Source organism: Lissotriton vulgaris, unplaced genomic scaffold, assembly GCF_964263255.1.
Source record: "Lissotriton vulgaris unplaced genomic scaffold, aLisVul1.2 SCAFFOLD_259, whole genome shotgun sequence".
Lineage (NCBI taxonomy): Eukaryota > Metazoa > Chordata > Amphibia > Caudata > Salamandridae > Lissotriton > Lissotriton vulgaris.
The window spans coordinates 1474221-1499104 of NW_028247892.1; the positions used below are offsets into that span (position 1 = coordinate 1474221).

The 24884-nt window shown below is 42.5% G+C and overlaps 1 protein-coding gene across 6 annotated transcripts in view; it reads left to right on the forward strand.

Annotated features, from left to right (window-relative positions):
* The window catches only part of EPHB2 (EPH receptor B2), a 786068-nt gene that overhangs the window by 591727 nt on the left and 169457 nt on the right, over positions 1 to 24884 (forward strand). For all 6 annotated transcript variants that reach the window (XM_086949834.1, XM_086949836.1, XM_086949837.1 and 3 more), the window contains exon 5: positions 5398 to 5733. In XM_086949834.1, coding sequence (XP_086805960.1) covers positions 5398 to 5733 — 336 coding nt within the window. The remainder of the gene's footprint in view (positions 1 to 5397; positions 5734 to 24884) is intronic.

Sequence of the window (24884 nt, forward strand, 5' to 3'; positions counted from 1 at the left end):
GGGGGAATCCCTCATGTGTTTTCCTTCCCTCAATGGATTCTCTTTTGTTGTGCATGGTGTAGCTGCAAGTATTTGCATATTTGCATTGTGGCCATGTCATATTCTGCTCAGAGGTGTGTAAATGGTACCATGACATTTGGGTCCCAGGCGTCATCTAATTCGAAGAGTCCAATGGCATCCCATTGTTTAAAGCCTGGTCATTCTGTCATCTGGCTGAGTCTCATGCCAAGCCATATAGGGTTTTTGGTGTTAGTTTCTCCTCCCACCCCATTTATCTATTCTGTTTGTGATATACGATTACCAGTGTTGTGTCCCTTGCTATCCGTCCTCCAAATAATATATGTGGGTAGCCCTTCTTTTCTAGTTTCTCCTGTTCAATGTAAATGCTGTATCGGAGATTGAAAATGTAAACTAAAATAGAGAATAAGTAGTGTGAACCCAAATCAAAAGAAGATTGATGGATCCCCCTGATGACGTTCCCTTAACCCCATTGTAGAAGCAAAGCCGTCCAGTTTCTTATTTAGTTGCCTCCGTCAGTCCTATTAATGGACCTGTCCGTATAAGGCTTCTTCACTAGATGAAAATATCCTCTTATTAAGAGTACTGTACTGGTCTTTTGCAGGAGTAATGTACCCAATATCTCCAGACCAGAATTACTATCCGTACTGATGGGGGCATATATACTGATATAAAATTAATCTTCTTGTTGAAACTACATTTTCACAGTTGCTTAACACCCCATTGATCCACCCATGTTTTTCTAGGATAAACTGTATTGCTTTCTTGATAAGGATCTCCACTACTCTTGACCCTTGGATGAAGCCTGCATGAGCCACTGAATTGAGTTTGTTTCGTCCTGTACATCTGAACCTGTGTCCCACCAAATGGGCCTCTTTGGGCATCACCACATGTGGTTCACATCTCTTAATGTGCCTGAAACTCCACCCCTCTTTTAATCTTGCTGCCTATCAAGTTGACATTCCACATTTGGATTTTGTTATCCTCTGTGTGTGTCTGGTGATAAGTCATTTATACAAAACCCTCTGGGGTCCATTGGCAGGGACAGCATAGTGACCATTACCAACACCCCACTCCAGGGGCCCAGCCTCCAAGAGACTCGTGTCCATCAGGTGCATCCCAGCTCAAGTCTCTCAGATGTCAAATGTATATTTATTCTTGTCTCCTGTCACTCCTACATCACCAAGGACCTCGGAATCAAAGTTGTCTTGTCTCAGTGCCCTCTGTGGTCCCATAGCTTGGACCTGCAGGTTAATCGTTGAACTCCCATCTGGTTCCAGACCAGTATCCACATGCCAGATCTAGCACTTTGAGTTTCTAATGAATTCATGGCAGGGATTACCTCCTCCTCTCCGTAACTTTTTTTATCAATATCTGGAATGTTGATTGGTCAGCTTTGTTGATTTGGCTTTTGTTCTAACCCACAAAACAGTCCCAAACTTTGATGGGTGATAGATGGTGCCGGGTCTTCCCCTCTGCAATCATTTTCATGGCGGTAGAACAGAATTATATATTTCTCTGAATTCTCGCTCTGCTGCTTTAAAGATACACCACTGCTGTTCAACTGGCTGCAAGAAGTCACAGCAGAACAGGATTTATAAGACTTCCACCACAAAGAGTTGTGGACTATGGAGGTGTAAAGATGGCATTGAACTGAACATGAAGATGTATGAAATAATCACCCTATCTGGGGTCAGGAGGCAGACACTGGCCGATGTGTCCTCTCGACAGAGAAGAAGCATGACATCCCTTTCAGTTTTAGTTCATTTAAAATCAAGTCCTGCACAATAGTTCCATGCACTGCAGTTTTGCGTGTTACAGTATACCTATTATGCCTAAATTATGATGTTTTAAGGATTCCCTCTGCTTCTTCAGCTAAGGCTGCTAGTTGTGAGAAGAAAGCCCAAAGTTTGGTCACTGAGCCCTTGAGTGATTTCATCTTGTCCATTGTGCGTGAAGGCATCAGATTTTCTTGGCCACCGGGGACCCAAAATGACCCACACTTTAGGGCTAAAGATGGGGAGATGAGATTGTAGAGGCAAACATACGAGGGACTTGTGTGGTGGGTCATTAAAACGTGTGTTTGTCGTATTGAACTTATCGGTCTTTGTAACTAAGAGAAATTGAAGAGCTGTCAGTTCAAGTTTTAGGGCTTAACCAAGTCTCTCCATGGTTGTGCTTTGGAAACTAAAAACAACCCAAACTGAAATTTTGATTGTGTGAGTCAGCAATTCCTTCTGGTCAGTGATTGGTGGCCAAGTGGTTTTGGCCCACACCTTGGCAGTATCTGTTGTAAGGAATCTGGGTTTTACATTCATCCGAATCCTCTCCTTGGCAACCCAAAACAACAAAATTACATTGTCTGACTGAAGATGCTGTGCAAAAATCTGCCCTCTAATTCCCTCGCGTGATATAAATCAATCATCCAAACAATCATTGTTTTTCAAGTGGATTACAGCAGTTCCCTTTATTTAACAATCCCAACATGTCTAATGAAATGACTGGAGGTGGTTGAAAATGTTGTGCACTTTCCTCACGCAACCTTCCAAAGCAGCATTACGCTGGCCTTCCAGAACTAAGAGAATGATATTCAAGTATCTCCATTACTGACCATGTCTTCTCTCACCATGGGCCAGTGTAGGTTCAAGCCAAAATAATTGAGATGCTGGGACCCTTTGAACATCTTTGGCCTTTCAGCTCACAATCCATTGGATCCGGAAGAATAAAGCAAATAGTCTGCCTGTTTCCAGCAAAGATTGGATTTCACCCCCTCTGAATTTACGTCTTTACAAAAACCACTTCTCCTTCATAAATCTCTACAAACATGGCTTTTTGTGACTTAAAATAATATAATATGAGGGTTCAGGCTACAAATACTCTGCATGGAGCATATCCAATGCAAGAATACTCTTGGGGTTACAGCACTTTCTACAAATGTGTTATTATTACAACATAACAGACCTACTTTGTAGACTGACCATAAACCAAGGGCATTATTAACTGAGACCGGTGTGTAGTAAATAAGGAGATTCTACGAAAAGAAAGACCAAACTATAGGCATAATTGTTAGGATTTTTTTCAAGGCTACTTTTCGAAAAATCCAGAGGAATGTAAGGAATGGCAAAAACATTTTTTAAGTTGAACTATACAAAAATATAAGTCAGTATCTCATAGATAAAGTTTACAAATTCTATTCAGGGCTGGACAGATAAGTCTCCCTTTGTTATCAATTTTAGCCTACATATGTAACCACACTAAACTATACCCCTTAGCGCGCTGTACAGTCCACAATGACCATCACATTTCATGGTCACCTCGCTTTTAATTTTAACAGGTTGTTATAAAAGACATGGTGCTTGCTCCTAAACTGATACTTCTTTCTCTATGTCGCCAAAAATATGTTGGCAAATACTTTAGTCCTAAAATAAAAATAAAAAAATCTGGACTTCTACCGAACTTAAAACGCGTATAACAAGCTAGCGCATAGGTCCAAAGCAATTTTAGATTTTCTTTAACGGTCTCAATAATTGACACTCCAGTCCTTTTTTTATGTGAATACGGAAATCAGCTTGTTAATTTGACTTTGTGTGTATTGGCTTCCGTCTGCTCATCTGCTCTAGGTAGCTTTTTTTTAAACTAACCTAAATACCCCAGGTATATTTTTTTTCTTTGGTCACACATTAAATATGGATTTTTTCTTGAGCACTGAAATAAGGGGCTCATTAAGATGGTGAACGGACTGGCTCCGTCCGCCATGGTGGTGTGAACCAGGACCATCCGCCATGCATACGGCTGTCCCGCATACCCAATTATGATGGGACCACCTCGGCGGTCTTGTCTGCACCGTTAACATTGCGGCGGTGGCTGCTGACAACAGCACAGCTGCGATGCCAAAAAGAGCATGTTGTGCATTTTACTGCACTACGTGGCAGGCACTACACTGTGCCTGCCACTTGGTGCAGTGAAACTGAGGGTGGGTACCATGGGTATCCCGCCAGTGCACCCTCCCCCCCAACACTAGGGGGGGCCCACAACGGGCCCCCAAAACCAACCTCCGCATGCCTTTCAACGGCGGTTGCACTGCAGCGGAAAGGCTGGCTGGAGACCTCATCATAATTTGGCAGACGGTGCTCCTAGGCACTGCCAGCATTTTATGGATGCAGACCGCTCCGCTGGGCAATCGTGACGATTGCCTGCAGCGGTTCCGTGGCGGACAGGCTTTTCCTCCGCCGCGGTTCGAATCCCACCGCCATTGTAATCTGTCGGTAGGAGACTCGCGGTCCGCAGGGTTAGTAGACCTCATTTCTGGCCCGGCGGTGGCAGTCCTTCTGCCATCGTAATGGGCCCCTAAGTCTCAACTTTAGCTTTTGAAATCTACTTTTATGCTGAAAAATACACAAGCCACATTTACAGGGAGGATAGAATGGGGTGGCGTATTTACCAATAAACCAGAGAGACGTATTTACTGTGAGTGCTAAATACTATGGGGCATATTTACAATAACTGGCGCATCCCTGCAGATCAGCAGGGATGCGCCAGTTGTTGTGCGCCACAGCTCCCCCATCATGGATGCGCCGCATTTACAATGCGGCGCACCATGGTGCAAAACGGCAAAGATGTGTGACGCATCTGTGCCGTAAAAGTGACACATTGCTGGAGTTGCGTCGCAAGCGCGACACAGCTCCAGCAATGCTCTGGGGGCCCTATCTAGTTAATGCTTCGTCAATCCTTTCGCCTGCTTCCGGCAGGCGCAGGGTTTTGACGCAGCATGGGCCTAAAAGTGACTAGGTGAAATCTTGTAGATTTCACTCAGCCACTTTTAGGAGGCGTTCCTGCGCCGGAACGCCCCCCCCCCCCCCGCCCCCCACCGCTCCCCTGCACAGGAATGCCTACATGTGGCGCAGGGCATTACAACGTGGCGCATCTCCCAGATGCGTCACGTTGTAATTACCCCTGCACCATGGAACAGGATTTGCGCCGCCGCTGCATCACAAAAGTGATGCAACAGTGGCGTATATGAGGCGCAAGGGGCTTGTAAATCTGCCGCACACTATTCCGAGTTTTCTAAAGAAAAATGGTGCAGAATTGATGCATTCTGCATAACATTCCACGTGTATCGGAATATACCAGACACATGTCTACAGGTTACAGCTGTCGAAATTGACATAGAAAAAATAACATGGGGTGTGGTGTTTGCGCTAAATTTACAATTCTAATTCATATGCAAACACGTGTTTTGGAATGTAGCAGTATACTCAGAATGTGTATAATGTAGGTTGTTTCTTGCTGCACTGTCTTCTCGCTCTTTGATTGTACAGATTGTATTGCTGTTTGTACCTTTCACTGAATCATTTTGTTATTTGGTTTTTTTTCAACCAGCGATACCTTCGTCCCCTCAAAACGTGATCTCCAGTGTGAACGAGACCTCGCTGATGCTCGAGTGGAGCCAACCTCGGGATTCAGGGGGTCGGGAGGACCTTGTCTACAACATTATCTGTAAGAGCTGTGGTTCTGGCCGGGGCGGCTGCACCCGCTGTGGGGATAACGTGCAGTTTGCACCCCGGCAGCTGGGCCTGACGGAACCCCGGGTCTACATCAGTGACCTCCTGGCCCACACCCAGTACACCTTTGAGATCCAAGCGGTCAATGGAGTCACCGATCAAAGCCCACTCTCACCCCAGTTTTCATCTGTCAATATCACCACAAACCAGGCTGGTAAGACAATTTTACTTGTGAAAATAGAATACTAGAAAATGTATATGTTGTGGTTATGGATTATGTATTTATGGGGTGTCAACTCTGACATTGGTCTGACCTCACAGCACCAATGGGTTTCGTTACAATCTCACGCTGGTTTTGAGGACTACATCACAAACCAGAGTCTGTTGGGGTTTCCAATTTGTAGGCTGGAGTGTGGGAAGAGTTGATGTTTTGCTGTTGACAAGCAAATGTGAGGAAGGCTTGCTGGATGTGTCCCAATGTCTAATCCAAGGTGCTTACCTGCTGACGGTGTTATTTGACATATGCTGTGCCCTGTGAATTTGTGTGTGTAGTGCTTGCAAAAGGTCCTGTATTGACAACAGCCAAAATGCAAATACTCTGCATTCATAGTTCTGAACTTTTAATAACAGCTATGCTGCTAAGTTCCCCGATCTTCATCAAACACCGGACACAAGACTCTTCAAGGGACATCTGCTTCAACCCCCAGGTCATGTTCAGATGCGACCTACAGTTAGAGCGCGGGTAAATGCTGCTAGCAAATCAAAGCTCAGATATAATCAAGAACAGAAATGAGACTTGCTCAAGACCTTTGATACCTGGTGCCTCAAGAAGTCCATGACTTTATCTGCTGTCACATTCATCCATCCATTCAAGCCTCACTCTCTCATTTATGTCAGGCAAGATAAAGGAGCTCGTCAACCATCTATGAATCAGCGTGGCGCGCTCTTGAAGACATACTCTCTATTCTCCCAGCTATACCATTTCAGCTCCAAGAAACTCTATAGCGGTGCATTCACTTTGTCAATGGGTAATATTTTACATGATATGAAGTACCTTCCCAGTACTTCGGATCCACTGTTTCTGTCCATTTGGATGAAGGGCGATATTGACGAAGTTCCATTTGTAATGGACTGGGTCTTCGAAACTCACACCCCATGGGCTGTAACACAGCCATCAAATTTCAATGGTCTTGTCTCAGAGGATTGTACATGTCCCCAAAGACTAGAGTTGGAAAATATGTAACATATGCATTGCAATAAACCAGTTATTGAGATTTACACCAACACTTACCATGCTTAGTTGGTGCCTACCACTCTCTTAGAACCCATCAGTGAGTTGTTCCTTGACATTAAGAAAAAGTGGAAAAATGTCACACATAACATCCTTATTTTCCTTTATCCAAAAAATGTGTCTGTCCATTTGGATGAAGAGTAATATTGACAACGTTCCATTTGAAATGGACTAGGTCTTTGAAACTCACACCCCATGGGCCGTAACACAGCCATCAAATTTCAATGGTCTCGTCTCAGAGGATTGTACATGTCCCCAAAGACTAGAGTTGGAAAATATGTAACATATGCATTGTAGTAAACCAGGAATTGAGATTACACCAACACTTGCCATGCTTAGTTGGTGCCTACCTCTCTCTTAGAACCCATCAGTGAGTTGTTCCTTGACATCCGGAAAAAGCGGAAAAATTTCACACATAAAATCCTTATTTTCCTTTATCCAAAAAATATGTCTGTCCATTTGGATGAAGGGTGATATTGACAAGGTTCCATTTGAAATGGATTAGGTCTTCGAAACTCATTTTCCTTTATCCAAAAAATTGCGTTGGGGCAATTGAGGTTTAGAAATTCGGATATTGCCAACACACATAACTAGAGTCTCATGCGTTCTGCTGCACTTCCACAATGTTGATGCCAGAAAAAACAGTCCACAAGCAGTGTTGCCGATGTGTCCTGGCAAGCAGCCAAGTAGTGTAGCTAGGTAAACCCAGTGCATGCCGCTTTAGGGGATAGCTATGTGTGGAGTCCGGCCTACTCATTTCATGGGTTTTAGCAATGGAGAATACCTGAAATTTTTTAATAGTGAATTATGGAAGGGTAAAATTCAAAAGCCCTGATTCTGAAACTGGAACTGATTTACTCCATGGAATCTTACTCCATCTAGGACCTACTGAGTAGGTTGTTCCGCGTGCTTTTTTCCAGGTGTGGGAGAATCATACCTGAATTTTCGGGGTGGTAATTCGAGGCAAAAGAAACGTTTGAAGCTTTGTTTGCAGTAGCAACCAAGCCTCATTCACTGCTTTTTTTTTATTTTAAAAAGCGTTGTCCTTCCTCCTTTCTCTCGCCCACACATTCCTCTTCCTCACCCCACATGATCTGATCAGGTGGTAAATGTATGCATTAAAATCTCATTAAATTGGGAATATCAGAAAAATCGGTTCTACAGTGTAGATCTCCACTTCATCAGGTTTTACTTATAATAGCATGTTACTGGTGTCGATTTACTGCTGAGAAATTGTAAAATTACAAGCAACTTTATCAATAACCCATTAACGTGCAATTTGTACTGAGACTCATATACTATATATATCTACTTTGCTGTAGAAATGGCAAAAGTCTTTGTCCTTTTCTATCTCGGCGGGGATGCCACTGTGCTAACCCCATGCTTAAAGACTTTGATAGAAAAACAGACATTTGAGGTGAGCAGATCTAGAGTGTTGCTGGTGTTGAGAGTGCTCTAACAGGAGCTGCTTTCCACCTAAACATGAGAACTACCCAGAGTTCTATCCTTCTTTTTTGTATATATATATATATATATATATATATATATATATATATATATATATATATATATATATATATATATATATATACACATATATATATAGGTATCTGTTTTTCAGGAAATCTACAGTGGAGTAACCATGTGCAGAAGGCAGCCCTAGTCTTGCAACAAATGGCAGGTGTGGTGCTGAAATTTAGACAAAAAGCTGGTGCCATCTTCCAGATTTACAAGTTAAGTTCAGTAATGGCTGCCCTCTATGGGGCGGAGCTCTGGGGGTACACAAATATGTAATCACTTCAAGTGGCCGAGAACATCTTCTTAAGAGCTCTGCTGAGATTGGGGCCAAGTACCTCCCTAGCAGCACTTCACGCAGCTTTAAATTTTGTTCCAGTATCAGAATCTGCAGCTTTAACACAAGTTCTTTATTGGGTTGGATTGTTAAGAAATCCCAAGTCAACGGTATATTTAGAAACTCTAAAAGAAGCTGCCTACAATAATGAGTGCAGGGGTAGTCTCATGTACAGAATATCCTCAGCGATCTGCAGATGGAATTCTTAAGGGCGGAACCCGCAAAGTTAGGTAGGACATTACAGACCTAATCAAAGAATGGTACCACGTATATGTGCAGATGAAGAAGAATCTAGAGTCTAGGCCTGGGTCTATTGTATAGAGCTATTTTAGTAACAACGTGGCTCCACCTGCATTGAGTACCTGGATGTGTTATATCCTGAACTAAAGAGAACGCTGTATGTTAAGCACAGGCTGGGTATGTTGGTGACAAGGGATTACTTAACTCAAATCTTTAGGCTCGCTGCAGGTTATGAGTAGGGGTGGGTGGAATTTGCGTAGTTGCGCTACGCAAAGCTCCGCAAAATGGTAAAAAATCTCTGCGAGCACTCAAAAGTTCTGCGAAAACGCGGAATTGCTTGTTCCGCCCGTTCGAGGTGCTTTTTTCCTGTTCGCAAAAGCTGTTTCCATGCTCTGGGAGAAATATCTTTCAAATACGCATTTTGAAAGCGCGAACAAGCAAAAAATTCCACGGATCGCGGAATTTTTGGCAATTCCGTGTTCTCTGAGGAATGCGAAATTACCCAAATTCGCCGGCCTAGTTATGAGTGCTGTGATTGTAGCTTTGGTGGGATAGAAAACCATACCCATTTTTTTATTTTTGTAGTAAATATTATTCTTCCTGGCGGCGCTGGCTTCTCCCCCTTTTCAAAACATATGATGCTAAATGTATTAAGTTGGCAATGACACTGTGTATTAGGTCGGGCGATATGTACGTGGTTAATTCAGTAGCGTCATTCCTTTGAGTGGCGTCACCCTATCTGAGAGAATTACCCACCAAACTAGGGATCAGTTCAGCCTGATATCTTAAGTGGCTTTGCACATTATGTATCAGGCTGCCACCCCTGGTTCATATTGAGTAAATTACATAATTTGTAGAGCATCCAATGAAATGGCTAAGTGCTTTATTCTTCACACTTGCACTTTCATATTTTATTAATTTGATGACTGGTAGGCTGGGAAGCAATGCTGTTCTTAACTGTGGGAGAGAAACAACCTTTACAACGCAGTCATTACATCGCACTACCTTTACATAGCAGTCATTACATAGCAACATCCTTTACATAGCATGTCATTACAATGCAGCCATTACATTGCTTGTCACTACAACGCATGTCATTACAAAGCATATCACTACAACGCAGGAATTACATCGCAAGCCATTACAATGCATACCATTACAACGCATAGTACCCTTACACTATCCAACACTTACCCTACTGTAGCACTCACTGGAGTTAAAATAGTCATTTTTACCCCTACACTATCCAACACTTACCCTACTGTTGCACTCACTGGAGTTAGAATAGTAATTATTACCCCTATACTATCCAACACTTACCTTAAATGCGATGTAATGGTATGCATTGTAATGGTATGCTTTGTAAAGGTATAATGCGATGTAATGGAATGCATTGTAAAGGTAGTTTCTGAAAATGCGTTGTAATGGCGCGCAATGTAAAAGAATGCGTTGTAAAGGATGTTGCGATGTAAAAACTGCATTGTAAAGGCATGCATTGTAAATGTATGCGTTGTAATGTCATACATTCCTGTGGGATGGTCTAGATGACCAACGTGTTTTATTCACCACACTCGCATTTTTATGTATTTTGTAATTTTAATGATTGCTACGTTGTAATGCAATGGTGTGCCTAACTGAGACTGCGTTCTCCAACTGATTGCTTTTTTAACACATTCTTAAGAAATTTCTATTGTATTTATTGTGCTCTTACCTTGAGTGTTGGTTATTGATTTGCAGACAGCTGAAACAGTAAATTTTGACTTTGACTTTTATTTATCGGTTACTGTGTAATTTGTTCTCAGGCTCTTACATAGTCACGTGACGCAGCAACTACAAAGCTTACAGCATCAGTGTGGTCCCCTTTGGTTCCGTCCTCTCCTGTAGGGGCTTGGTGACCTTGAATTTTATTGCACGAGGACAGAAGTTAGGCTTCACTGTGGCTTAAATTTTGATTTCAGTGTGCCGCTGCCCCATGGGGCTTCACAGGAGTAGCTGAAATTACAAGTCAACAATGAGGTCAGTCTGTTTTAGAAAGCCTGCTGTTTTCAGCTTTTTGCTGTGATTCACACCACATGGAGTTTTTCAGTTCAGAGCAAAACAAAGGGGCTTGCGTATGACAGGGAATTGCGTCTTTCTTTAATAGTATTTACACGGGGAGAGGAATTTATTTGACGTAATTATTTTTACATTTTTGTAAATAATTATATGAACTACCATTGCCCCAGGATTGCTAATTTGCTCGATGTATATGAAAACACCTTTATCCATCCCCGGATTTATAACCAGCTCAGCCTGTATACCAGAGGATGTAGTTTTACTTTTTAATTATAAGTGTATGTCTGAAAATGAATAATTAGAAAGTGCTGATGCTTGCAAAGCAACTGATGCATGTTATGCCGTTGATAACGTGACGTGGTAGAAATGGAAGTGAGAGAAACCCATATATTACTTAGCACAACTGTTTTCTTATTAATGAAAATACCGTAGATTTCTTATTCTAATAAAAAACCATTCTAACATGGGACCATTTGGCTTCCTGCTAGCTGATAGCTCTATTGAATGAAAGATTCTAGCTTAAATATGCACGGGGATGCTTTTGAGCGAGTCCAAGTGAATTTTTAGGGGCCAGTGGAAAAAAATATGGCATTGTACATATATTTAATATTTCAGTTTTCACCACATGCGACGTGAACAGGTCATTCAGTGCTGTTTTATCATTCCTTTCTTGTAATTGTAGTTTCACTTGTCCTATTTTATACCCAGGACTCTAAAGTACTATGTTCATAGCTCAATCTGATCAAAGCTTACAAAGAATAGTACTTCTAGGCTTCAGATTAGTGCACTCTAGGGTGTGGCGTAGAAGGGATACAATCAACAAAGCAGCGTTCTTATGCTTCCATGATAAAAAAAAGCAATGATTGTTGGCGGTGGAGCTGGAACAATTTTCAGAGTGGGGGTGATGACACCAATGTTACATCACAAAATTTATAGGAATTGTGAAAAATCTAAGGACCTTATTATGAGTGTGGTGGTGCGGGACCTCCCTGCTTCCCCATCGGCAAACCCATGTTTGAGCCGCCCGCAAGATTAGGTGTTTTCTTCTGTCTGGCGGACTGTTCTTTGGCGTTCCCAGGGTGGTGCCTATGAAATAGGCACCGCAATCGGAACGTCAAAGGCAGTACCTGCATGGCACGGACTGCTGCAGTCCATGACGTGTAGGTACTGGTGTGCATGCACACAGGGGGCACATGTTGTGCCCCCTGTGTGCATTCACATGGTGTGAGACATCAGTTGGCCCTGTAGGGCTCTCTTTGTTTCCTCATCACCACACTTTTCATGGCGGTCGCACCACCATTAAAAGTGTGGCAGTGAGGAAATTCGTCATATGCTTGGCAGAACCGCAGTGCCCCGCCAAGCATATTGCAGCCTCAATACGGCTGTGCCACTGGCAGGTATCTCTGATCCCTGGGGATTGCGGTGGTCCCAGGGCAGTCCGACTGTCATGGCCGTAATCGGATGGTCAGAAGACTGCTGTTGGAAGACTGCACTGCCGCACCCCCGTGAGTCTGGCAGTCCCTGGACCGCCAAACTCGTAATAACCCCTTAAGCATCACAAAAAGAGCACGTCTAACAACTAAGCCACTCCAGTTCAGCAGGAGAGATGTAAGGGTGTGGTATGTAGCGGTGATGCAGTTTGGAACACACTTTTTCAAATATAATACTAAAGCGTGGTGCAGTAGTACCCTGTCATTTACAGATAGAACATTTTCCATTGTAATTGCCACTAAATATGCAGAGACATGCAATTTTAGTGATGCTACTATGTAGTGCTAATCTGTAGTAATTGTTTTTCAGTGAGTAGTTACAATTTGCATATCATCAAGTAAAGCATTTTGATTTGTTTTGACCCTACTACAATCTTTGCTTTCATCACACTTCAGATTGACATCCATTTGTGTTTTCCTAATTGCTGATGTTTTGAAATATTTGTACAGTTCATTTACAGGTATTTAACCCTTTCCCTGCTTCCGTCGGCCAATGGCCGACGGCAGCACTACCTCTCCAGTGCTGCCGTCGGCCATTGGCCGACGGCGCCCCACCCGCGCACGAAAACGCCCGCACCACGGCGGAATTACTGCCGCGGTTAACGGGTTAAATTGTGTTGTGTAAAAACAGAATGTTAAGGCATCTTTATTGTTCGTTCACATCCTGACCTCTAACATGGTATTTTGGAGGTGCTACAGCACCCTTTTCACCCCTGTTCCAGAACCTATAATTGTTGGTGAACGGTATTTTGAAAAGTATTTGCAGAACATGGATACTTTTCCTTGAGGAACTCCCTTTAATTTCATATTGGAGTCCATTTTTCAAACCTTATATGTTAAAAAGTCAAAATAGCCATGTAATAGTGCCACAGAATAGGTCTCAGAATGTGCCTTTAATTGCATAAGCTGAGGAATAAATGCCACAAAAAGTGCACTCCACTCTACAGCAGGATGTTGCCTTTCTGCTCCTATTGCCACATAATTCCACCAGTATCTGTGAGGGTAGCACAATGGCAGAGCCACAGTTTTGTCAATAAGAATTGCATCCCTCACTTTGGCCTCCCAACCTTACCTCCTACAAAGAAAGTGATGCTTTGCTACTTTGCACTTAAACAAATCCAAGTAAGACATGGTATGAGTGTGTTCGCCTTACTCTTTGCTATTCTCAAAAAAACGTTACATTTTATTCCACATTTCTGATCTGTAGAATTCCAAACCAAGGTAATTCGAATATGTTGTGTTCAGGGACATTTTAGGTGTGGCCAGAGGTTGCATTGCAAGTGGTAGTCCGCAGTTAGGTGAGGTTGTGACTGTGGAAGAGTAATAGAAATCAAACGTGGCGTGGTGGCAGGGATCCGCAATGGTGGTTGTCACTTTTATCATCATGAGAATCAAGGTCTCTTTTCTCACCCATTAACTATAGCAATCGAACCTTAATGGTGGTGATGGTCATCCAGTTGGCCTAACATGGCAATGGAGAGTGGAGGCCTTCACTGATAAGTTTACGCTAACAAAATAACGTTTACCCAGAAGAAATTGGCCAACCCTTTCTATATTCCTAACATGGACACAAATAAACATGGCATGGATGAGAGAATTCCCATGGAGTGGCCTTCTGCTATGGCTCTGATTACAAGTAATATTAAACAGAACAAGGGAAACCCAAAGTAGCAATAGGTCCGCGACCTTGGGAGTATACAATATTTGAAGAGACAATGGTCCCAAACATCTATACAAATAATCAAGACAGAAATAAATATAGACCAAGATTGAAATCTATATTAACTGTCCAGCCGGACAGATTTAATAGTAGGTATAGTCAAATGTGGCCAAGTTGTTAAAAAATTTCCAAGTGGGACACAACCTGTGTCCAACTACCACATATGTGAAGACAAAATGACATACGTACAAGTGAGAGGCAAGGAAGGGCAGTCTGCAAATTGTTCAGGATTAAAACAGACAGTTAATATGAAGTACACTTTATGTGATTTTTACAATACAACATTTAAATCATCTAGTGTAAGTAAGTCAGACTTCCATGTGGGGGCTGGATTACAATTTCCTACTGGTATATGCGCATGTATTTCCACATATTGTGAGTTAGATCACTTGGAATAGTAAATAACTGGGCAGCCTGGATTTACCACACGAAATATGCACAGCATAACTTATTCTGAGGGATATATGGCTCCCCTTTGCCACATTTGCAGAGTGTGGTAAATGGCTTCTCTGAGGGGGTCCGCGGTGAAGTGTAAGGGTTGGGAGAGCAGGAGAGGTAAGGAGATGGCCTGGCCATCAGGAGCATTGCATCCTCTCACTTGCTGTAGGAGGAAGTTGCGGGGTGGAGTGGGGGCTTTGTTGCATACAAAACATCAAGCGACTTTGCCGCTTGAGTTTCTGAGCAGTAACATCAGGTCCTGGTTCCTGCACCGGGAATAACAGAGTTCGAAAAACAATAGGCCTTTTGTGGTCAGAAGAGTGGAATTCTAAACTGGAATGCCTCTTTGCCTTGCTCCTAATTGGGAAATATTTGCCTATGAGATATTGATCTCAGACATGAGTCATCTAGTTCTCCTCAGTGTGCTCCAAAATTGGCCTGGTGTTTATTGGAACCAGGAGTGGTATAAGTACGAGTGGGAGGCAGGCTCTTTGGAGCCGGCTGGATCAGCGACATGACCAAACTTTTACTTCTGTTTGAGGTTACCTTAGTGGTGTTTTGCAGACGCCCCAATAGGATGCCAAACGTAGGACCAACCAGGCAGGGATTGTAAGTCTGCAACGTGATGCTGGCTTAGGACTGGCTGTGGCTGCTTAACATGGAGAGCATAAAACATCTGAAGCAAGTTTCTCATATGGATTCACGCAATTTAGCAAATTGACGCAGGCCTAAGTTTGCCTAGTGAGCTCTATTTATACAAGATGCTTCAGTAGCAAAGAAGATGTTCCACAAAGGTATTACATTTCTGCTCATTGCCTCCTGTGTTTGGAGAGTGGAAGACAGGAAGGCCTACTCACTGGGTAGGGTCTTTCAGGCTCCCGGTGGAGTAGGGACTGTTTGAAATAGCAACGAAAATTGGCTCACTAGGTTCTACTGGTGTATTCTTGCCCTACGAAATGCCGCCTCAGTTGTTTAATAGCCGCCCTATCTACTAAGACATCTTTCATTCCTGTCATCATTAATCATGTGTCATTTTATGATGCCTTATGCCATACTTCTGCTGTTTCTAAGCTCTGTATATAATTGTTGTCCCTGTTTAATGGCACTCAGCTCACTGACCAAAGGATAGAAGGGCAAATCAGTCCTGCTAAAATTTGAACACATATCCTATCTCATTGTATTTTATATAGTGTCACAATGTACACCAAGAAGAGGCCTCTTGGAGCTATAGTGATGAATTAAGACACAGGAACTGGCTGAAAGACAGGAAAGGCTAGACTTCAAACTGTTCAGGATTTTCCTAAATTGGAGGAGTTTGGGATTTTTGTCCTTGTAGGCAAAGGAACGAAGGGGCATATGTATGAAAATCTGTTTTTGCGATTCTCAAATAGCAATTTTTTGAGAATCGCTATTTGAGAATTGCAAAACGGGATGTATTTAAAAATGTGCAATTTTTTTGCGAATTCTTAGTATTCCATAATTGCGATTAGCAAATTGCGAAATCGCAATTAAGGAATACCTTCCAATTAATTCTATGGGCCAAGAGGCCCATAGGAAGGAATGGGAAGTCATTCTCAATTTGCGATTCGCAATTTGAGAATCGCAAATTGAGAATAATTTCAAGGGTGTCATAAGCACACCCTGATGCACCCCTGAAATGAGCATGTGTGTGCATATGGCACACATACATGACCTAAGGGCATGTATTTGCGCCACATGGCACCTTGAAAAATGCCAAAAAGTGCCTTTTTGAAAGAAAGCGCAAATTACCACCAACTTGAAGTTGGTGGTAATTTGCGATTTCGTAAGGAGAAATTGCACAACTTGGGTGCTTGTTACATAGCATTTAAGGAATCGCAATTTGCGATTCCTTAATATTGCGATGCGATTTTGCTCATAGATCGCGGTTTGCGAATATTTAGTCGCAAACGTTGTTTTTTGCGATTCGCAGTGTTTGCGACAAAAAATTTGTTTCTTACATATGCCACGAAGTTCCATGTTTTCACACCTTGCACCCTCAAGGATCTGCCAGCCCTTCTCGTATTCTCCATTAAAGAAATGGGGTGACCCAAAACGGTACTGGACCTGGGTAACGTATTAGTATAAACAAACAGTGGTCCGAGACCTATTATTTTTAAAGACGAAAAATCACAATTTTATGAATCAGAAGGCGTCTGTTATTTTAACCGCCCAGATCAATTAATGAAGAGAGATAGAGAATAGGCAACAGCAACAGACTCAAGATGTATACACAATATTTTAATCTATTGTCTGAGATTCGGAACGGAAACACAATATGCAATATTTCAATCTATTGTCACATTTTTTGAAGCGAAAGCACAATTCACAGTGTTATGTACTTTTTTTATATATGCATTGTCCCGTATTAAGAACGTGCAGTAAAGCAAATAAGGGGTGTCAAAGGAAAGTGAGCGTGATAAGGTGAACGGAAAAGAATCACACAGATTTAAGAAATTGTACTTCAAGCAATTCAAAGGAAACACCAGCCAAAGAAGGCCGGAACCATATAACCTGGTCACTTCAATTAATCAGCATAACTTCCTTAATTATTACTAGACAACAGATGGCAAAAATTGTCTGCACTATATCTACAAGGGTGATACAGTTAGTGGTCCAGGTTAGTTAATGAAATGTCGACGTTTCGACTCGACTAGCGGCCATGCGGTCGTTTTATTCCTGGGCCATGCGAGTCTTCTTCAGGACAGGTGGGGACGGGACAATAGGGATCCCATAGGTGACCCTGTGAAGAATATAAAAACCCAATTAGGGTTTGGGCTGTTGCCTAGTTGCTTAAAAAGGGCAGAATTCCAAAGATGCTTACCCTCCTGGGAGATAATGGTCAAGTTTCCCACTCCACATATACTCAGTCCTTAAGTTTCCAGGGGAGTTATCCAAGTGGTCTGGAAAATCAAAATGGAGCCCATTTGTAAAACCATATACAGACCTAGTTTACAAATCAGGCGGGAGATATTATTATTAAATAAATTACCTCTATGTTCTTGTTGGGTTTTTTTAACCGATGGGTAATCATGTGGCACTACATGTCTTAATTTCCAGTCCCAATCTTAAGTATTGGGTAGTGTCAAAGGCAGGCACCTCCTCGTGAGTTAATCAAATGGAAAATGATGTGCCATAAAGTGGCACATTTTGTGATGATATTACTTCATTGTTTTGTTATTTTTACACCTGGAAGCAGGGTCTGGGACAATAATTCACCTTATTAGTAATACATTAACACCCAAATACCACAATAAGCAAATTGAGGATGACCAGTCAAACTTTGCAAAAAGTGTTCTAGTGCCTGAGGTACCCCAGTACCGTATTTCTAATTTTTGGTTTGTTTGAGCTAGAAATACATTTGTTTGTTAAAATCTGGAGATTATGCAGCAGATTATGGATTACGTGACAAATCCACAGTTATCCAAAAATCACTGAGGTTTCAGAATCGCATAATTTCAGTGGCCCTGACGATGGGGCATTAACCATGGCTCCCAGAGGGAGGGAGACCAAAGAAAAGAAAAAGTTTAGTAGCATAGGTTGCTCTTTCTGCAATGTCACGGTTAACATATCAGCCTAAAAAATTCTCATGATCATACCATGGACTACCAAAATATCGTCAAGGTAAGTGTATATTGTGCTGATTTTTTGGGAGTCAATTTCCTTATGTAATGGCACATCAATTTTTCAGCTGAGAAACTGTGACTCAACACCATTCAGGAGATATGACCACCTGCTTAAGAGTGTTTTTTTATTATCGCTGCTGATAGCTGACATGAAGCTCTCGGGTCACAAGGTCTTTGGTTACCTGTGCTTCCCCTTAGATAATGAAAATTATAATTAAGTCTACTGTAGGTGATATGTTAATAATATCGTCAAGGTAAGCAAATACAGGAAAATACAGATTTACTATTATTAACTGCAAATCTACTATTCTTGATGGTACTTGTAGTCAATGTTGTGGAGGTGATATAAGTGGAGGTCGATAATCAAAATTAGACATTGTGGTAGAACATCCTTCCATTCTATAATGAAATATTATCAGTTAGCCTAGTAGAGGTGCTATGGCAACAATATTGACATGTCACATTTGTAAAAGGTAGCACACCTTTTTTACAAAGCGTTACGAACTCAACTTTAAGAACATTATTGACTCACAATATTCACTTTCGGCGTGCTCACTGAATCGTGCCAAGCCCAAAACAGCACGTGCTTAAGACTTAACAATATTGACTTGCTCATATATACACTCAAACATAATGCCACGGTAACATCCATATGAACAGGGCCAAACTGGGAAACCAAACCAGCCCTGGCAATTTTGACGGACCAGCTCCCCTATTGTTTTTGTATCTGGGGGACGATATAGCAGCAGTGCAAAACTGGCCGCAAGTAACAAAAATGGCCCCCACCACTACAAAATCGCCTCCCACCCTTCCGAGGAAACACCCGATATGGACAGTTCGGACCGGCATATGAAAGCATATTTTTCCTATTCTTAATTCCAAATCTGCTTACCCTGTTACTGGTGATTGATATTGTGGAGTAAATAGAAGCGGAGGTTGATAAACTTAAATATTGTGGCAGAGCGTTCCTCCTAGAAGACTCAAGAAGGAGCTGGCTGGACATTTTGAGCGATATAAGATATATGATACAGAAAGCTTTAAGGGCAAAGTTTCCTTTGTGTGATTGGAACAAAAGCTTTGATAGGACTTGAATTCTTGGTGTAGCGGTGCAAGGCAAGCATCAAGATCTTAGCTACGCCAACAAGGCCAGCTAAAGTCAGGAGCAGCCGGGGCACTGAGAAAGATGCATTTGAGATTATTTTGCAACTATGAAAAGGCTGGAAGGGCACAAGCCCTTAGACGTGATAGCAATGATGAGCAATACTTGACTTCGAAACACTCTACCCAAGCACTTTGGGGCTGATTCACAAAGGCATTTTGAAGTATATTAAGTAGTACTCCTTTATGCACTATTACATGGCTTAGTGCCCCAAAACATGTAAAGTGTTAATAAAAATGGGAATAGTCAGAGAATATTCATATACAATGATTGCAAATAGAAAGGACTGTGACCTCTCTGCATGCTTGCATGTCAAAGATGCATATTGTGAGCCGATTCACAAAGCCATGCAAGAGTGCGTATAAGAGTGCAGTTACTTGTACTCATACACTCTTATGTGAGTCAGCCTCACAGTGTCTGACCTTTAGAATATAGAGGCAGACAGTTCAGTGCGGCTCATGGTATATGTGTGCTACGTCCTGATTGGTGCAGTTTTCTGCATGCCGACACTCCCTACAGCAGTAATCGATAGTCTCTTGGATTTGTATTCCAGGAGCGGCTTTGACTCCAGGCCCTTGGAAACTGCTGCTGAAGTGTTTTTCCTTGTTTAACACTTATTATTGGCACACTTTAGCGAATCTATTCACTGGTAGTTAACAATGGTTGCCTGCACACTAATTCCTGTGTAATTAGTGGCATTACCAGCCAGTGCATCTTGGCATCCTTGATGCCCCTCATTAGCCATTGGTAAGAGAACCTGCAGTGACAAGGATACAGTAAGGGTCTTGATGGGGTAGGAGAGATGACACTGAAATAGAAGGAGCAGGGTTGAGGCAAAAATAAAGAGATGACGGGTAATGTAGATCTGGGAAGGCGCTGGTTGGTTTTGGGTCTGCTGTTGGGGTCATTCAGTAAATTGTGGTACACATATACTGCATCGCGCCAGAGAAAGGCGTTTCTTGAGGTGAGTCAATCCTAGTGTATGGGCAGTGGTAAGTAAAATTAACTAACTTGTAAAAAATTACCTTATCCATCACTAGAGAGGCATAGACATGGGTTAATCAATATATGGGGTTGTAGCCTATTCAAAGCATACTCCCTGCTCACCACTTACATAAAAAGTGAGCAGATACCCTGAAAATCTGAACTTCATACTCATTTAAGTTCCAACGTGAAAGAGGTTCCCATGTTACACTTCTTCCTCTACTGTCTCTTTACTGACTTCTTCCCTCAGCCTGCACTGTCACATTCACTGGTTGAAAAGGCATTTGATGCTTTTCTCAGACGCGCAAAGTAACAGACATTCCCCTGTACTTCCCCTCCAAGCAGTCTTGAAAAAAAAATTCCTCAATTGGCTCTTGTCCTTTCCGGTGGCTTACCACTTGTGAAACTGGCATTCACAAAAACATAACAGCACCACTCTCGTTTTAAAATTCTCAGCCGTCCATGCCACTACCACCAACAAACGTGCGTTTGTATATGGTTACTGGAGTGGTGTGGCTCACTGGTTAGAGGCGACAGACCCATAAGCAGAGTAACGGCCCGGGACCAGGGTTCAATTCCCAACGCGGCAGGGTCGTGGACCAGGGTCAAACGGACTCGATAATTCTCGCCTCGGTGCCTACTCTAACCAGGGAACACACTCGGCAACTCTGGGCATTAAGCTTGCCTCATCTCTACAACGGCCCCCCGGGGATGCCTGGTTTCACCTTGGAGATACCCAGAAAGGGACCATCTCACAGGGAAAACCAGGACGGGTTCCCCAGCGGTCTTCAGCGCCAGGATACTCCTTGGAGTCACAGTGCGCTTTACATGTACACCCACATTTACATTTACTCAAACTAAAGAAGCAGGTTCTAGATTTGCCTTTTCTGATTAGCCATTGCCGGAAAAAAATGTATACTTCTACAACTGACCGACCCATGCTCTGAAGCTGGATGTGATAATAAGTAAGTTGTAATTAAACATAATTAAAATAATATTAGGCATTTTAATAAGAACACTAAATAATGCATTTAATTTACGATCCCCTGTTTCTTATCATTATGTCCTCTAGATCAGTGGTTCCCAAACCTTTGACTCCCGAGGACCCCCAGTAAGTCACTACTGTAAGCCGGGAACCCCCAAGCAAGTTTACTATTTAAATTTTAAACATTAAAACACAAGTTCGGGAAAAATACACAAACAAGTGCATACCAAACAAATACTCTAATAGCTAAAGATTTGATTCTTTTATATTGAAAATTTTGCAAAAATCTAAAGATTTTAATGGAAAGGTTGGTGCTGTACCTCGGTGACTAACTTTTCAATGTATGCTTTTATTTTGCGGTATGAGGCTCCTGCTTCTGCCAGGGTGGTACTGGAAATCCAAGGCAGCCCTGGCAAATGTTGTCAGAACAGTCCCTCCACTGCACGCACCAAGTGTTGTGAGTGAGCCTGACCACTACAAAGGGAGCTTTGGGGGCTGCCCCCCCCCCATAACATTTTGAAAATATTGTGCATTTCACATATATTTATCATTATATATTGAATTGTATTAGCTTTTAAAGCATAGTAAATGATGACCTTACTGTGTAGCAGGATACAACAATCTTTTGTTGGGGCTCCTCAATGATTCCTCACTATCACCCTCCAACAGTGCTGTTTCATAGCATCTCTCATACCAGTGTAGGACAGAGACAATGGATCATACATGTGCAAATCGGTGTATAGAAAATGTTACGTAAGGCAAAGGGGACTTCAAGGTGTGGTATTTATGTCATCTATACCTGTAGGCATTTTTTTAAGAGTGCTTGATCTGGAAAAGAACAAACTCAGTATTCAGAACATAAGAGTGGTTATCATGGACGTTAATAATAAGAATTTATTTCTATTGAAATAAACCTTTATTAGCAGGATAATAAAAAACTGAGAGAAAACATAACTTACTACCTTGTACCATGCAGTTTGAATGCAGCTCTTTGATTGCTGTTCATAACTCACTGTGCTAGTTTACAATTGTAACTTATGTACTGCACAGTAACAACAGAAGCTCTGTGACAAAAGCTGTAACCCACTGAGCTATGCACATACAATATTGTTTTTTTTAAATGCATGGTACATGTGCTTTGCAGCAGGCATATTAAACCTCTGCGCTACCTTAGAGGAGTCAAAGCTGCCAACAGACAAAACTCCCATCTCTCTCTCCAGCAGGTACATTAATCACCGGAGTTATCTTGCCGCTTTTATTGTTGCTTTGAAAACTGCTGCCTGGGGACCCCCTGGGAATGTGTCACAGACCCCTAGGGGGTCCAGGGACCCCAGTTTGGGAACTACTTCTCTAGATCTTCATTTGTCTCAGCCTTGTAGCCGCATTAGCCGTAGTTGACCCACCAGTACCAGGGCATCCCTCATTCAGATTTGGGTCTCCCCAACATAGGACTTTGGGCGGCAACAGCAGCTACTTTATCATTTATGGATATGAACCAAGTCTGTGTTCGGGATATATTCTCATTCTGTCACTTCCACATCGTCCATCTTTCTCAGCAAAGTGGCTTCAACGATGAATTACTGAGTAGCTGCTGCCTAGTCTTACCCATCCCTTAATTGACTATTAATATTATTAACATGAAGGCCTAGTTTAGCCAGACCTCAAGATTGGTAAAGATAAACTAAGATAGTGGTGTTTCCGTGTTTCAGGAATTGTAGGCTGCACGCGTTGACACCGGGGTGGGGGCCTGAGCAGCAGTAGGCGTGACTGTCGAGCTATGCAACCCATCAAAGATACTTGGATAGATCAAAATAGAGAGGAGTGGCTAGTTAAGGAACCTTCCAAACTAACAAAACTAACCAGAAAAAGGAAAATCCTTGTCACATCTCTTGGTGTGAATTGATGAGAATGACTGGCTTTTTGTGTGTGTTTGTCAATGTGACTCTCTTTCGGTTAATGCATCTGAGGGCATGAGACAGTTTTGTAGTCACATGTCTGCAAATATGTGTGTGTCTGTGGCTGTGATTGTGCATTTCTAAGCCTATGGGAGTGTCGATGAGTATTATAAGTGCCTATGAGCGTGTGAGTGTGAATGACTTTGTGAGTGGGTGCGGCTGAGTGGGGCTGCTCTGTTTGTGTAAGCCTTGCATTGTAACTACCAAAAAGACAATTTGTCTTTAAGAGTTTCTGAGAGAGTTTGTGTATGAGGAAGTGCAAGACACTCTGGATCTGACAGTGTGTGTGGGTCTAAATGTGAGTTTGTAGGCCTGCTTGTATTTGTGTCTGTGAATCCAGGGCATTCTCATGTGTTAATAAACACTGGATTTTCAAGAGCTTTGCACAATCCTCTATCCTCCTCTAATGAGTAACAGGACAAACAAAAGAAACCTGCGTCCGACTGTGTGATCATCAGCTAAAGGACGTGTGTACAACTGGCTGTTGCTGGTGGCTCAAGCATCCATTGAGGAAACATTACAATATTTTTTTTAATTTATTAAGGAGTTTTATATCGCGCTAGCCTGACCCGAGGGTATCGGAGCGCTTCACAACAGTTTTTGAGCAGGATTCATACAATAAGCAGTATTCTACATACAAGTTCGGCAGTCCAAGTGTGCTGAGCAGCATTGAGGTAGTACGTGAGTCCCTAGATAAACTCAAAGAGTGCCCGTTGTCTTTGGGTTGATACAATAATAAAGTGTCACAGGATTAAGAAAGGTACCACGGGGGACACAACATGGCACAAGAGCCGATTGTGAACAGGGATTGGAGTGGAGGCCTCTTGCCACCACTCATTGCTAAAATTGTCAGCACAGCCTTTTGAAATCTTGCCAAAGTAGCCACCCAATCAGGGGGGCCTCACTGATCCCTCTCCTAGCCTGTAGAAGGTCGCATTTGTCCCAACCTCACCTTCTGCTCAGCATCTGTTGAGTTCCTTACTTGGAAGGAAGTTGTTGTTGTATGTTGGGGAGCAGGGTCGCTCTCCATTGTTGGACACTAAGCACAGAACCTGCCTAAAGCTATATTTACATTCCAGTGTACCAGGCCGACCAAGGTGGGTCTGAATGTTAATCCATTGCCTTTCTGTATGTAAGACCTGGTAGAGCTGAGCAAGCCGCTTTGCAAACAGAGGCGAATGCCAATGCAACAAGCATCCCCCCCAGCCCTGGAGCGCGAGCCATACCTTGGCGGAGAAGGTGGGGAGGCAGAGATGGATTTTTTTAGCCTTTTCATTTGAGACACGTTTTCAACCTTTGGAGATAAAAGACCTTGTCTCGACTAGAAGCTGGGGAGACAAAAGCATAAAGATTTCCTTTGGCTTTTCACTTTTGAACTCTCTATTAGTCATTTTTGAAGAAGTGAAAAGAATTCCATCCCCTCGCTTTGCATCTCTAACACATTTGGGATTCTTTGCAAAGCCTCCTTCTTATAGTCGTACCCTCTGTCAAGTGGGTCAGTGTTTCCTTTTATTATACGAAATCGCTCGAAGGTCAGTTCTTGAAGTGAGAC